The sequence below is a fragment of the Leptonotus elevatus genome, chromosome 13, assembly GCF_054856555.1.
Source record: "Leptonotus elevatus isolate MCC_2025b chromosome 13, RoL_Lele_1.0, whole genome shotgun sequence".
Lineage (NCBI taxonomy): Eukaryota > Metazoa > Chordata > Actinopteri > Syngnathiformes > Syngnathidae > Leptonotus > Leptonotus elevatus.
In genome coordinates, this window is record NC_141251.1 from 10861974 (window position 1) to 10877930 (window position 15957).

Below are 15957 nucleotides of genomic sequence, written 5' to 3' on the forward strand. Positions count from 1 at the left end.
CCCGTCTAATCAGTCATTCACAGTTAAGGTCCACATGAGGGGCTCCTTCACTAACGCCTCCATGCGAGAAACAGTGCACACACTATGAAGCTCTGTTCTAAGACTTGGGTGGAAATATTTGGTCTATGCTTTCTTTGGCTCTGGTGGCCCTTGGACTGCAGTCTAAAGTGACAAATTCATCTTAGACAGGAAAAGTGAGGTATACTTCTGGTTCGCTGGTTTGTTGGACAAATAGTAAATACAGTGTTTGTACAAGCAGAAGGTGAGTCATTGGTTGGAAAATTTCAGGGTCACAGGTAGTGGCGTCCCTGTCTCCTGCCTCTCTCTTTGACTGGCATGAAAAGCTGCAGTCACTACCTTGTTTTAAGTTAATGACTCATTTAATGCCCAAATAAAGTCTTTATTGACTGAAATAAAGCACACTAGGATATTTTGTTGATGTAGTGTAAACTACATTTATGGTACTAGCATTTAGTCACAATTTCCTCTCTGTTGAAACATGAAAATAGCCCATTAATGTTGAATACACAGCCATAAAACAGAGACATGGAGCTCAGAGTCAAACATATGTCAAATATTTGTACTGGATTTCATAAAACATTGGTATTTCCTGGAATTTTGTGTCCAAAGATCTCTGGCATCCCCACAGAAATTCTTCTGAAACGTTACACAACACATTACAGTGTTGTGGCGACGGCTTCTTTTTAAAAGCAAAGGCAGCTCGCTTGGGGTCCATTCTGAAGAAGCCTGTCATCAAGTCAGTGATGTGCCATTGCCGGTGTAAAAATAGTAATTACATTGACAGCAAAGGTTTTTATTACTCAAGCATGGAGGTTGCATTCCTCTTCAAACTTTTTTTTTTTTTGCACAAATGCTGGGATTTTCCAATGGCTTCGCCTGTCGTCTGTGATGACACAGGTTTTCAGTAACATCTGGTTCTATGACTGATTCAGATTGCTTCAGTGAGATGGTTGTGGCTGTTTATGGATACTTGAAGGATCTTTGAGGATTCAGACAGTTTTGTCACAATGACCCGGTCAGCGTGTAAAAAAAATTGGGGGTTTTGTTGATTATTTGCACATGAAATATGCTTCCTATCACAAGCACGAGGGTCTTGTTTTATTTCTTCAGAAGCATGGCAGGAGCACATGTGCAGACACATAATGAAAGGACTTTTGAGCTACTGCTGAGGTGGTAGTTGGGCTCAAGAGACTGCTGTTCAGCCCTTCTGCCCTTATACACTGTTGCTTTAACACTGTTGAGTCAACATGTCTTGACCGTGACTGGATCGACGGAAAGGATGCGTCTATCGCTCAGCATTGAACAAAGTTTGCTTTTAGGTTTTATTTGTGTCATTTACTACCCCCATGGCTCTACATTTTGGCTAGTGGATAGCGTGACTTAACCAAGGCTCTTCCTCCCTCACTTGAAACAGCTGATTTATGTCTGGTCCAGGACACTTGTGCACTGTGGCTGGAATGCAGAGAATGTCAAAGACCCCTCCTCTGCATGTCCCTCTACATGCAAACAAATGGTGCAGGCGCCGGCCGAAGACCCACCGGTGCTCCCACTGCAGGGCAAGGAGGCAGAATGTAAGGAATGTTAGAGGACAGAAAATAAATCCATTCTGTCCTTCTGTCAATCTCTACTCGGTATGTTTCTAATTTCCCTTTTGTGCTTCTTGTTTCTCAACTTATAATTTGTAATTGTGGCACATTGTCAGACAAATAAATTGGGCAAAATCAGAAAAAAATTATTTTATTTGTGTTAAAATTCAAAAACACAATATGCATAATACTCTGTCATAAAAAAAAGAGGCAGGTCAATGAAAAAACGAAATCAAAGAGTGCTTTGTTAAACCCACAAAAACCAAACAGTGTTTGACACTCGAATCTGAAAAAGAAAACAAATAGAATATTTATAAAATCCTCTCGCCCAAAGTCAGCTGGGATCGGCTCCAGCACACCCGCGGCCCTAGTGAGGATAAGCAGTACAGGAAATGGATGAAGTTTAAAGGCACAATACTGTAACTCAGTACTATACATGCATATGAACATGCCAGCATGGCCAAAAAAAAAAGAAGAAAAAAAAACACTCCATAGAAGCCAAAATAGTTATATGTTTTGATAATGAAAACATAGGCAGCTCTGTCTAACGCAGCTCACATAATCCTTTTGTTCCCTCCTGGCTAGAAGTTGATCATTTGATCATTCCCTTTCTCCTCTAAGGGCCTCCGTGTAGCTCAAGGCCTGCTTTTCACTGCGGGTTTATCCATTATGTTGAGCACATCATCCAGGATGGATGGGCCCAGATCAAGTTCAAGGGAGAGCAGTGACCCTGTGATTCGGGTGAGGGACTCCTGTGATGTGCTCTTCTCATTGGAAAACTCATACTCCAAATCACAGATGCGGCCTTCCTCCACCCCACTGTCTCTATCCGCCCACTCGCCATTGCACTTGGAGAGCTCCTGCTTGAATTCCAGGTTAATATTTTTGCGAAAAGGTCCTAAATCGTTGCGCTTGTCAGTGAGACTACTACAAATTTTGGTCTTGTAGTCCTCCTTTGCAAAACTTTCAATGCTGCCGCTGCTTGTGTTACTGTGAAGGCTTCCATTAGCTTTGTAGCTGGTGTTGCTGTGACCATTGATGTAATAAGTCGATTGCTTCTCAATCCTGTCCTCCGTTATGTTCGTCTTGATAACTGCTTTAGACCTGGGCTTTTTCATGTTCTCCAGGAGATCCAGAAGGACGTCAGGCTTTGACTGGATGTCTCGGAAGGGAGGAGAGGGCTTGTTACTGTAGTTGTCCATTGAGTGCAGCAAAGCATCCATCGGCAAGATCTCTACGTCCTCAATACTGTCAGGTTTCACTGGGGTTGTCGGTCCCATTATGTCCCCTAGCGGTTGTGGGGGCATGGAGAATACCGTCGAGGAGATCAGGGGTAAGGTAAGAGCCTGACAGCCACCAATGGTTGGGAGTGAGATGGCATTCTTCAGAACGGGAGATGGGGTATCTGCAAAGGTAGCATCGCCTGTACTGTTTGCTCGCAGAAACTCACTTTGGACGCCATACTGAGGTTGGAAATCTCCCTTCCCTGGTAAGAGTTCAAACTTGCCTTGGAGGAAGGACATGTCTCCAAAGGCATCCCTCTGTCCACCTCTGCCGATGTGAATGGTGTGCCGAAAATCCCCTAGCGGAGGACTGATCATGTCTGGTGACAAGATATCGCGCAGGCGGCATTTTTTCCCCTTCTTACTGTTGGTGGGTTTCAGGTATATTGGTGCTTTGGCTGGCATGGCTGTGACTTCAGGGCTCAGGAAGTAGTAGGAGTAACTCTATAACTTGTGGATTACAGATCCTCAAGGAGAATCTTGAGTTACATTCTTAGTATTACGTTGTCCAGCAGCAGTCTTTCGATAACTGTAGCACCAAACAGGCGATGGGACTCCAACGAGCTGAAAGCAGAGAAGCACGAGACCGTCAGCACTTTTTTCCAACTCTGACAATTTCAAGTTTCTTATACTTCTTATACACACAGTGTTTTGAAGTCAGTAAATGTTATATTTAATGCAGAGAAATGACTAAATAGCTAGATTCATTTTTAGACATAAACCATCTGGTACTTCTTTGTAGTAATTGTCTTTTTATGTAACTGCCTGGTGTCCTCTTCCTGCCTAGACTGGCGCATAACTTTTTTTTATCAGCCTGTGTCAAAGTTATACATGAGTCCCATCAACCCTCAAGAGGCATGAAAATGTTGATTTACCATCTTTGTTGAATAGAACATTACAGAAAGTACAACAAGAAATACACTTGGGATCCTGAAAGAAAGAATAAACATTTCCTTTCTCAACTTGAATCCACTGATCTTAAAAGCCTGAAGAACAGAGGAGGATGAGCTCTTTTCACGTGAGCCTCCTTTGGTCTGCACCATTGTGGATGTGCTAATGTAGAACAGCTGCCTGACAGATTGGGAGAGGGGTAGTAAAGGGGGACTTTAATAGGATCAGTGGAGGGCACCCTGCTTTGGAGTAAGCGCTACTGCGCAGGCACGCACAAGATAGAGAAGAGCTGAGGGAAAAAAAAGGTTAAAGGGTTTTAGGGGGATTGGAGAGAGCCATATAATAAGGGCAAGTGGATTTTAAGAAAGAAGGTGATGCAGATTTGTGGAGCGATTTAGCTTTGATAAGCACGAGATTGACTTGAAATGAAAAGGCGCAAACCCCATCAGAAGGAGTCAACATTATTAAGGGCGTACTACATTAATGAAGTTACTGATTGCTTTCTGCCTTCGCTGGGTCTTTTCCATTACAAACAAACCAGAGAATGTCACCACAAGCTTAGTTTTGGAATGAACTCTGTAAAAAAAAGCTGAGGGCACATTTGGTTTGGCCAATAAAGCAAGACATTGTTAAGACAAAATACTAGAGCGAAGAAACGGGTATTCTCTCTGTCTCTCGCTCTCTTTGTGTGCATGCGTGCGTGCGATGAGTGGCAATAGGGGAGAGCTTGCCCATTTATAGACATTTACTTATGAGGTTGTCAGCAGTGACCATCTGACAGTATATCACAAAAAAACAGTCAGGTCTAGTTGAATCAAAAAGACACAAGGTAATGAAAGAAAAATCCACATTCCTGCTCCATTGCACGCCACAGACATTCTAGATCAACCTTATCAAAGACACTTTTGACAGGCTATGTTTATTCAGCATACACATTAGTGCGGAGCCAGAGAGACCGGCACTCCCTGAGACTTGAAACTGCTGCTCTGACAGCATTTTTTTTACATGGATTCCAGTGTTTCCTCGAAGTGTTGTGGAAAGTGTCCCTATTGTGGTAAGAAATTTGCACTTCGGGGAAGGCCAGTCTGGTTGAAAGCTTCACCATACTAAGGCTATACTGTAGATATAGTCATGACAAACACTGTGTGGTGAACAACCACACAGTGCTCAATGGTTCTTGGAGTACTTGTGTGACATGCCTGACTGCACTTGTGACTGATAGCAGTTTTGAATGGACGCCATGTGAGAGGTAGAGCGTGTTTGTTTGCCCATAGTTACGTACAAACACAAAGGGGAGAGGGAGGGACAAGAGGAGTCTTAATGAAAATGTGAGCATGATCTGTAACTTGTTTAGTTCAAACTTTCTATTAATATTTTCATTCTCATTCTCACGGTGCTCCTGCCCACTCTCCCTATTGTCTTCTGTGGCCTCAGGCCTGTTACACAGATAAAGATAATTGAGCTCCATTTGTCTTCATTTTGTTTCTTCTCCACCAACAACAGCAAACGGCTGATTATTTTATCTTTTATAAGATTGTCTTGTGGTTTGAGGTGTGTTGAGAGTGAATTTGTCCATCTCAGGTGACTTTAGTTGAGAGTTGGGGTACACCCTGAGCTGTCAAAGGGCACATATATTAAGAAACAGTCATTCACATTATGGACATTTAAATTGGAAGCCCCCCCCCCCCCCCCACAATTTTAGTCTAAATACGGAATATATTGTGTTAGTGAAATATGTAATGATGGGAAAATGAAGCTTCATGAAGCACTTGTGATATTTTTGACTCCCTTAGATGGTGGCGCTTGGTTTAAATATAAAGGCTAGTGCAAAGGAAATTGATTACATTTCCACTGCATCTTTCAACGAAGAGTGGCATCTAGAGGAGTCAAAAAATATTACAAGTGCTTCATGAAGCTTCATTTTCCCATCACTAGAAATATGAATTAAGCAGCAAAATCCAGCTTTTTTTATCCATCTCAGGGGGCGGCCATATTGCCACTTGGTGTCGAGTGAAGATGACATCAATGTTGCTCAGGTCTCAGGTAACAACCACTCACAGCGCTTCTTCAGAAAACAGGTGAGCTCTGATTGGTTGTTGCCTGAGCCCTGAGAAACTGTGATGTCATCTACAGTCGACATCAAGTGGCAAAATGGCCGCCCCCTGAGATGGATAAAAATGGCTGGATTTTGCTTCATAACTCATATTCCAAAAATTTTACATTATTCAGAATGTCATGTTTCGACTAATGAGGTCACATATAAGATATTATTGTCAAGAAATGTTTAAGGTTGATTTCCACTTTAAGAGTCTTCAACAAAGCTCCTTTGCATGTTTTTTGGATTGCGGGTGGATACTCACATAGTAACAAGAGTCAATCACACAACTCCACACTGGAAGACCAAAACCCGGACGTGAACCCACGATCCCTGAACTGTGAGGTAAAAGTACTCCCATCACCTTTAAAATCAGCATGATCCATCTCTTTGCCTCTGAGCTTCTACTTCTAGCTACTTCTAGAATTTGTTTTTCTCTACTAGTTTGCTACCTGGGTTGTAACCACAAATTACATTAAGCATAACCTTTGATTTCAAGTTTCAACTCTAAAAAAAAAGTCAACCGTGTTAATGATTAATCAACAGTCGACTGCAAAAATTTAATCATAACATTTTCACTTCATATGTTGTCTACATTAATGTTGTGATCCCTAACATTTTCTTTTATTAATTTTTTGGTCAAATGGAACCAAACTACTCCTCCAAGTGAGTTTAGGTCCAGGGGACTAAACAATTACTACAATCTAAATGACTCTAGTTGCATGCACCAAGCACATTGCAAGGCCTCTACCATAAAAGTCACTGTTAGCCATCAAACTCAATTACCCCTGCAAAGAACCCTGACCTCAACCCCACCAAACACCTGTGAGATGAACTAGAGCTGTAAGTAGAGCCAGGCCTTCTCTCCCAACGGCAGTGACTTCCGACCTCACAAATGTTGAACATAAATTCGGTCTCTCTGCAAGAATGGAAGCTGCTACAGGCGAAGCAACTTCATATTTAGCAAACCATTATTGGTTTTCAAGATAAAATGGCCAAATCTATGTGGACCTAAAAGGGAGAGCTTCTCTTGTGATAGTAGCCAAGGTCAACATTTGTGGCCTGTAAGAAGTCAGCTGGTGTGGTGAAAGGCTGAGGGTATGACCTTCACATCAGACATCCTGCTGCTAGCTCATTTTGGCTTTTATGGCAAACATGAGAGGAATTCCAAAAGGCCACATGCAAAGTATTTGGAAAACAATCATGCTGCTTTTGGCTACTGCTGCCAACACACAACACACCTGCATGAGGTGTGGTGAGGCAAAACTGAGCTGGCTGGAAATGATTCACACAGTCAGAGAATCTCAAGAATCCGCGCAATGCTCGGGGTAAACAATAATTGCCTTAACTGGAACACTTCATGGCACACAAAACTTTGCAGTTCAAATTAATCTCCAGTTTTTGGAGCATTCTGATTAGTCACAAAGCCAGACCCAGATTTGCACCCTGCTTTTGGTACTTGTTCAAACAGAGTTAGTGTTGCACGTGTCGGCCATTCAGAGCCAAGCAGTGCCGCCACAACAGAATGCGGTCACGGTTTTCATTTATACCTCTGGGGGAGTTGGAATCTGACGGCACCCCTTCCTAAATATACTTGCCTGAGAATTCATCCGGCACGATAAACCAGAGTGTCATTGGGTGAGCAGTGTGGTCAGCAGTAGCTATCTGTGTGGGCACGGAGTGATCTGGCGTCGCTCCAGCCTCTTCAAATACTGAGCTTGGCTTCATCAGTCCCTGCTCGGGGACTTTGTTATAAGCGCGGGCGGCAGCATAAGGAGGAAGGTGTTGGCATTTGCCGTTCAACGTGTGGCTTGTGATTTGTGAGGGCATTTGGGGGCAAGTCACGTGCACTACAAATGGGTCAGTATATTATTAGTGGTGCAACCGGTATGACAACATTGCATATTCCTGGTGGCACCACGTCGAATATGAAGAGCAGCTGTTCAAAATGTGACCTGCATGTGACTTCCCTATTGGTCCAAAATAGAAGTTATGCACCCACTAAATATCCCTCTTGAAGATAGGATTAATGTGTTGATATGGGTTTTGTATAGCTCTAATTTGATAGTTATGGTTAATTATTGGCATATAAAAGACCAGCTTTAATTGCTGCCTTTGAAAAGCTGAAAGCGCGAGTTCAAGTGTAAATGGTAGCCTTAGAATAGTCTGAAGTGTTTGTTTCATAAAAAAAAAAAAGACTCAATTATAGGCAAAGGCTTTACTTCTGAGGCGCCTGGTGGCAATGTGAATAGCAGGGTGGAGCGTTTGTTCTGTCTATCTTGCTCCCCTTTTACCACCGGCATCTTGTCAGTAATATCCTTGGTGCGTGCTGAGCGAGAAACCCAAATCAAAGCACACAAATCGTGAAATAGAATCTTTTTCTCAATTTCTATCAACACACCAAACACATCTAGAGCGATAAAGAAGCCAGATCTGCTATTTACTGAAGATGCTTTAGATGTGTAGCTATAGTACTCCTGAGCGAGCATATCATGTTGCTCTTGGCAGTCACGTGTTTGACTTTGAGATTTGCTGAAAAGGTACAAAAATGCACACTGGGGCACCTCCATAGAAACCGACACATCACAACTACATTAGCTAAGACATTCAGCAATTCAGGTCCACTCTTGTGCTCACTCACCTTCTCAGTAAATCTTGATCATCCCCAGGTAGAGGAATCTCATTGCTTTTCTGTGCTTGTCTTCAGTGGCTTCTTTAATGTCTTGAAGACGCTGCCTTGCCTCCGGTCTCTGCCTCGGGGCTGCACTTCTGTCGACTGGGACGTCTGCCGGACAGCTGTTTTTGAATTGCTCTTCGGCTCCTATTCCTCTCTGTAGTAAGTCAAGTCTCCTCCTATACCTCCCTCACACCCTTCCTCCCTCTTCTTCCTCTCTCTCTCACCCTCTCTCTCTCTCTCTCTCTCTCTCTCTCTCTCTCTCTCTCTCTCTCTCTCTCTCTCTCTCTCTCTCCCTCTCTCTAGCGACACCTGTGCATGCCTGTAGTCTCTCCTTTTCAATCCTCGGATTGTTTTACTTTATTGCTTCCCTGTGAAATGTTGGAGCTGTAGTAATCACAAGCTTTAGCCCTGCAACCTGCAGCAGCACGTGCCTGTGTGCTCACTCGCCCTCATTTTGTCTGTGTGACTGTAAGAATGCTCACATCTGATAAGAGCTTTTCTGTATATTCACTGGGCAGCCTGCAGACATTTGACTGGACCGGACTATTTCTTAGCATTTTTATCCTTATCTGTTTGTCACATGCATTCTTTCCAAACGGACCACCTCCCATTTCCTGTTAGAATACTGTATTTGGCTGAATACACCGCCTTGCACAGAAGCAGACTGTTGCGACAGTGTGAGAGGACTAATTGCCGCAGAACACTGCAGCAATGCAGTATCTGCAGAGGACGTGTAGGTCATAAAACAGCACTGTCTTCAGACAAGTAAGATATCCGCGCAGCTTTCCAGCCACATGCATGGCAAGTAAAGGAAATTATGAATTAAATGATCAGTCAAATTTTTTATGAGCGCGATATGAGAACAAATCTAATCACCTTGGCAACCAGTGCAGCTCACAGGAAAAACCTCACAAGCTGCAGTGCTGAGTACCCCAATGAGGCATTTTCTGCTTGTCAAGTGGTGGGCGATAAATATCAAGGGACATATACAATCATAAACTAAAACCAAAACATTAAACACCAGACAAACTCTCAAGTCAAAAACTGACCTTTAAAAAAAAACAACAACATTAATGTTAAGGTAAAAAAAATATTTGTATTTTTTTGTATTTATTGTGCAAGTGTACCTAATATTTTGACCCAAGATATCATTACTGCTTTGTGAGTACATGTACTTGCTTCACTGTCTTCCACATGATGCAGTACATCCTTAAGCAAACTCACTCCCTCACCTCCTTGGTTATAGAATTGCTCATTTTTTCCCTCCCTGTGTCTTCTATATGATGTTTTGCTAAGTCTATTATGAATGACAACAAACTTGTGCAGTGACTTATGACAGACAGCAGTTGTGAATGAATGTCATTGTAGTACCCATGGCCAGCACATGATCTGTAGGTGGAACAGTCAACACTGTATTCTCATTCAAACCATTATGCAGTACTTTCAAATCGGATAATACTCGCTCTTTTCATATGTTTAGTTTTTGTTCCTCAGGACAAATAGCAAACATTTCAAAATTGAGTTCTCATGTTTTGAAAGCTAATATCTTTAAAAATGTATTTATATTTGGGACACTGGGGTGGTTGTGAAGGAATTTTGTCTACACTTTTAGAATAGAACAGTAGAGAAATCTTGCAATTGCATACTTTTGCCAGAAAAATCGGAATCATTGAAAGGTCAAAGGTCTACTACTTGCTCTCTCGTAGAGTGTGTTTAGCCCAATTTGTAATAGTAAAAAACAGGAGAAGTGTCCACTCCAAGTGCATTAAAAGCAAAAACCTTTGTAGTGTCAATCACCTGCTATATTATTTTCATCATGGTACTTAGAATTAAGCAATTATTAAGAAGACATTATTAGACTCCAAGATACAATCAAAATTTGTGAATTTTGGCCAAATTTTGAGAAAAGAAAATATCACTTTATCTTGGCTGGAAATGGCACACTGTAAAAAAAACAAAAAAAAACAAAAAACCTGTAATTTTTCCAGCAGCTGGGATGCCAGAAAAATACTGTGAAATTACTTTCTCATAAAAACACTGTGTTTTTCCATAATTAAAGTACAGTTTTTAACTGTAATTTTAACACTTAAAACAGTAAATTCACAAAGAAATTATGGCAAAATTTCAAATAATAATTTAAAATATTTTTTTACTGTTAACTAAATAACAGACAAATATTTGTAAAATTACAATACATTTGTGAACGTATTTTTTGTGAACGTTTCTAATGGAGCTTTTTGTTTGTTTGTTTTTGTAGAAGAACAGAAATATTGTGTGTTTTTACAGTTACAGTGATTTCATGTTATTTTACATTTGACATAAAAACAGAGTGTATTTTTGTAAAATAAATTATGTTTTTAAAATAAAGAAAAAAAACTGTATAATAAAAAGTAATATTTTGTTATATTACAGTTTTTACAAGTGCTCAATGAAGCCATAAAATAATGTATGATGGTGAGAAATATACAACTACTGTATAGATTACAAAAAAAGTTTTGCATGATGAAAATTATTCGACACTTTTGACGAAGCAGAACATTTTACGGCATTCTACCACATTATTAGTGACTAAGGGTATGAATAATTTAACTGTATATTCCATAAAACCGTAGACTAGGGCGTCCAGACATCGTTTATTTAGGACACTTATTGACAAATACACAAAAAAACTGCATGATTGCATTTTGTGGCATACTAGCAACTAGCATGCATGCAACTTATTTGTGTGTTTTCGGAATGTGTTTGACTCACTCTTTCCTCGAGCTGAGTGAGAATTCCACACTGATGCACTCTATTAGGATCTATGGTTAAATTGTACAACTGAAGTTACAACCACACAACAAAAGTATTTATAACCATAGACATCATTATTTTCTTTCTTTCAGTAATTGAGATGGCCTGAAAAGGTATAACAATAAGTGCTTGATGACATGCTTACAGATTGATTTTGTATCGCGTTAACGCCTGAGTCAGTTGACATATTAGCCGACTACACCCTTCCTCCTCCAGTTGCTACCATACTTGTTCACGCCCTTTACGGTGCAAGCCTCATCAGTATCACTTCCTGTCTGAGGGAAGCCATGTGGGTCTCACATTGGGAGTGGGAAAAAAAAAACTGTTGTTTGCTTTCCCCTGTCAAATATTTGGAGATGTGCCGAGTCTTATTGTTGGGCTATATAGTAGGTTAAGTCATTTTTCATATAAAGCACTGACAGATGGACAGGGAGATATTATAGAGTGTTGGTGCTTTATTAATGGAATGCATTACTGGTGCAGCCATTTTCTGGCCCAAGTGTGGACATCGTGTAATATCTCATAAATTATCATGTTTAGGTGAAGGCCATTTGGAAAGGTTTCCAAGGGGAATGACTTCAAAATAATAAAAATATATCTTGCAATAACAACACAATTCCCCATACTGCTTTATGGATGGCCGGGTCATTGCATTTATCAACATGTATGCTATTATAAAACTTGGCGCCACATGCTGACAGTTTTGTCTGCATGCAACCGATCCATTTACTTTCTTATCAAGCCATTTTGCTTTTCTCATTGACATCAATGTCCTGGGAGAATTCTGACGCTGCGGGTATTGAACAGAGCCCAGTGGATGAGTTACAGTGTGGAGGTGAGGGTCTTGTGGGATGTCTAAGCACCGTCTTGGTCTGCGGCTATATTCTAAAATGTATACGTGTGTGTGCATATGTTTATGGGAGTCATTTGAGTAGACCACACGCACCAAAGTTAGTGCTTTCACTTGGGTGTTTATTTCAGCTATGGAACCTGGCCAAAGGTGAAACGCTGGAGTTCAATGTCAAGAAAATTTTAATTCATGGTAATTATTTTCCAGCCAAACTGGCTCAACAAGGTGATCCGTCTTTTTAAAATGTATTTTAATTAGAGATAATTAACTATACATACTTTTGACAAAGTCAACAAACCTATTGAAATGATACTGATGATCTTATTTAGGGTCACAGGGAAGCTGTCCAATATGATCAAGTTTTCCACCAATCTTGGGGTCTACGTCAATTCCAGGCTGACAAACATCAAGTGAACCCACTGAGCAATTCGTTTTTCCACTGACTGCATAGCTAGGTTATTTTTTCACTCTCTACAATTTAGGGTAAGGTGGGTGTGCCTTAACTCATTTACTGCCATTGACGGCTTTAGTCGTCAAAAATTCATTTGAACTATATCTATTAGTTGAAAAAAATTTCCACTTTTGTTAACAAGAGTATGAAAACCTAGATTTTTTTTTTTAGAAATACAGATATAAAATGTGTGATTAATCGTGAGTTAACTATTGAAGTTATGCGATTAATTACAAATAAAAATAATAATAATTGCCTGACTTCACTAGTTAACTCACATTTAATCACAAACTGTATCCATCCATCCATTTTCTTAACCGCTTATCCTCACAAGGGTCGCGGGGGTGCTGGAGCCTATCCCAGTTGGCTTCGGGCAGTAGGCGGGGTACACCCCGAGCTGGTTGCCAGCCAATCGCAGGGCACACAGAGACCAACAACCATTCACACTCACAATCACACCTATGGACAATTTGGAGTGTTCAATTAACCTGCCATGCATGTCTTTGGAATGTGGGAGGAAACAGGAGTACCCGGAGGAAACCCACGCAAGCACGGGGAGAACATGCAAACTCCACCCAGGAAGGCCGAAGCCCGGACTCGATCTCACGTCGTCTGCACTGGGAGGCGGACGTGCTAACCAGTCCACCACCGTGCCGCCCACCGTTTTGAACATTTTCACATCAATCAATTTTAAATTTAAATAATTAAAGCCAGTGACACCCCTCAAGCCTTGCACTGTAACAATGTGGAAATATTCTGCTGTGAAAAATACCCATTCCTCATTTGGTAATAATGGCTAATCAATAAAATTGGTATGCCTGTAACCACTCGGAATAGTCAATGGCTGACCAATCTATGATTTAATCAAGCCAATATGAGCTTAACCTACTAGATTGGTACTCTTCTTCTTTTTTTTTTACCAATCTATTTTCGGAGTGTAGAAAAAGCTGTCTATGTTTTTGGACTCTGGGAATACTACTGGCTTTGAGAGAACATGCAAACTTCACAAAGGGGGGGGGGAGGACAAAAACTATTTTCTCAATTAAGCTGTCCGACGACACTGAGGCTGTCAATGAGTGTTCTGCATCCTTAGAAAGAGAAATGAGAGTCAAGTAATAAATAACTTGATATTTTCCCCACTAGAATTGTGCTCCATGTGCCTCAGGCCACCATGCAGCGTGTGGTTGAGGCCATTTTCAACAGCCTACATCCTGCTCCATCCACAACCAAAGTGCTATTATGTCCATAAGAATTAGCAGACCGCCAAGCTCACTTATATCACAGCGGGCCGACCGCAGTAGAAACCCACCAAACCTTGCCCTGACCACCTGGAAGCAGAGTTTTCCACATCGTCTTTCAGCTTAAAATTTTTTAATAAAAATCATTACTAATTTTGCATTTCTATCACAGCTGTAATTATGAATATTGTTGAATTCATTGCCTTTGAAATATTTGTTCGAAAAAGAAAAACCATCAGACAATTAGCAACACTTCTGTAGCTTTCCCTCTTCATTTCAAGATGTCACTGTGATGACTTTAGCAGATTGAAGCTCTTTGCCCCCCTTGGCAATGTCTGTTCTCCCTTACTAAAGCATCTCACACTCTCGGAACATAATCTACCATGAAGGAATTTGGAGAATGTGCACAGCAGACGTTATGTAATGTTCCCTTCGTGTGGGCGAGGTGTCAGTAATCGAAATTTGTATGTAATTATCAAACAATTTCAATTACCACCAAACCTTCGATGTTTCACAAGTGACGAATAACTCAAAAATGTGTGCGCTACAAAGAAAGTATAAGAGTGAAGAGCAACCTGGTGCATATTACACAGCAATTAAATGCATATTTGGATAGGAAATAACCATGACCCAGAAGGCTTGCTATCAGTTTACCCATCATCTTCCCAAATGATGACTTCCTGTTTTTCCCTACTTAGCGCAGGCATGTGGTGATGGTTGAAATACAAACAAGCTCTCATTTCTCCAGAATAATTTGTCGAAATAAGAATGACCCCAAAATACTTATTATTACAGTATCGATGGTAATCCGAACAGCAGCCAACCGTAACTGTGACTTTTTGCTTCTGAACCCTGTGTAAGGACACTGCTCCAAGATTTGATAAGAACCATTACACAAAGTGACTCAGCAAAAAACTGAGAGTTGCATTTGACTTTCTCCATTAAACAGCATGTTAAGAATATTGCGAGAACTGTTTTTTTTCTCTCGAAATTGCTAAGATATAATCAATTCTATCCATGAGTGATGCAAAGAGCGAATTGTTACAGCAAGAGCACTAAAAACATTGATCGTATTCCATTTATTCTAAACACTTTGAACAGGCTAATGATTTTAGGATTTTGCTACTTATTCATAAATCATTACCATGATTAGTGCATTCCTATCTTGCTGACTTGACGTGGTACCTTCTGTTCCATCCAGTGCATTGGGCTCACAACATGCTGGCCTTTCGGTGCCTTAGCCAGATAAAAGGTTCTGTATTCCGTTTGTATTGCGAGTACTGGGGAGTTTGGAATGTCCTACCCATGGAAAATACCTACCACTGTAGAAATGTTTAGTTCTCAACTTAGGACTTATTTCTTCGCTATCTATCTATCTATCTATCTATCTATCTATCTATCTATCTATCTATCTATCTATCTATCTATCTATCTATCTATCTATCTATCTATCTATCTATCTATCTATCTATCTATCTATCTATCTATCTATCTATCTATCTATCTATCTATCTATCTATCGCTATCTATCTATCTATCTATCTATGCCTTCTCAATTTTTTTTGCTATTTTTTATCTTTCACCCACCCACTCTACAACAGGCCCAATGGGCTTTTGTTGCCACGGCAACTGGGGTTGGCGCAAGGGTATTGCAACTAGGCTAACGGCTACATGTTCTCTAACAGCCCAAAGTTTGCAGATAAAGGGAGCAGCAAAGGAGCAGAGAAACACAGATATTTTCACTTGTGGAGGCAGCACTTCATCTCCAGACCTCTGAATAACTTTTCTCCTGACCCACGTCAACAACGTCAGCAAGCTTTTGAGTATGTTCCGGTTAGCAGCAGCTAATACTGATAACTGTTACCCAATGCTAATTTGTGCTAACACTGCAGCTTTTTGTTCCTTTAGGATTTGATGTGATAGTGCTTACATGTGATACAGTGGCCGAAATCCGATCTTCCTTTGAAAAGTGACCCATCTTCACCCAGCCTTGTTGCCAAGTCATGTTTGGGGAAATTCACAATTCGGCAAAATGTTGACTTCAGAATGCTCACATACGCCTTTTCTAGAGG

The 15957-nt window shown here is 40.8% G+C and overlaps 2 protein-coding genes across 2 annotated transcripts in view; one reads left to right on the forward strand and one right to left on the reverse strand.

Moving 5' to 3' along the window:
* Positions 1-1742: 1742 nt before the first annotated feature.
* Positions 1743-8747, reverse strand: cdc42ep3 (CDC42 effector protein (Rho GTPase binding) 3). Its single transcript, XM_086093552.1, has 2 exons — positions 8518-8747; positions 1743-3454 (listed from the first exon to the last, which is right to left on the reverse strand). The coding sequence occupies exon 2, from the start codon at positions 3293-3295 to the stop codon at positions 2243-2245; it is 1053 nt and encodes a 350-aa protein (XP_085949678.1). The 5' UTR covers positions 3296-3454; positions 8518-8747; the 3' UTR covers positions 1743-2242.
* Positions 8506-15957, forward strand: part of rmdn2 (regulator of microtubule dynamics 2) — a 36058-nt gene continuing 28606 nt past the window's right edge. The window contains exon 1 of the mRNA XM_086093550.1: positions 8506-8712. The gene's annotated coding sequence lies outside the window, so the exon portion shown is untranslated. The remainder of the gene's footprint in view (positions 8713-15957) is intronic.

Bases quoted from the DNA above. Each gene is read 5' to 3' on its own strand.
- cdc42ep3 (XM_086093552.1), bottom strand. From the start codon at position 3,295: ATGCCAGCCAAAGCACCAATATACCTGAAACCCACCAACAGTAAGAAG.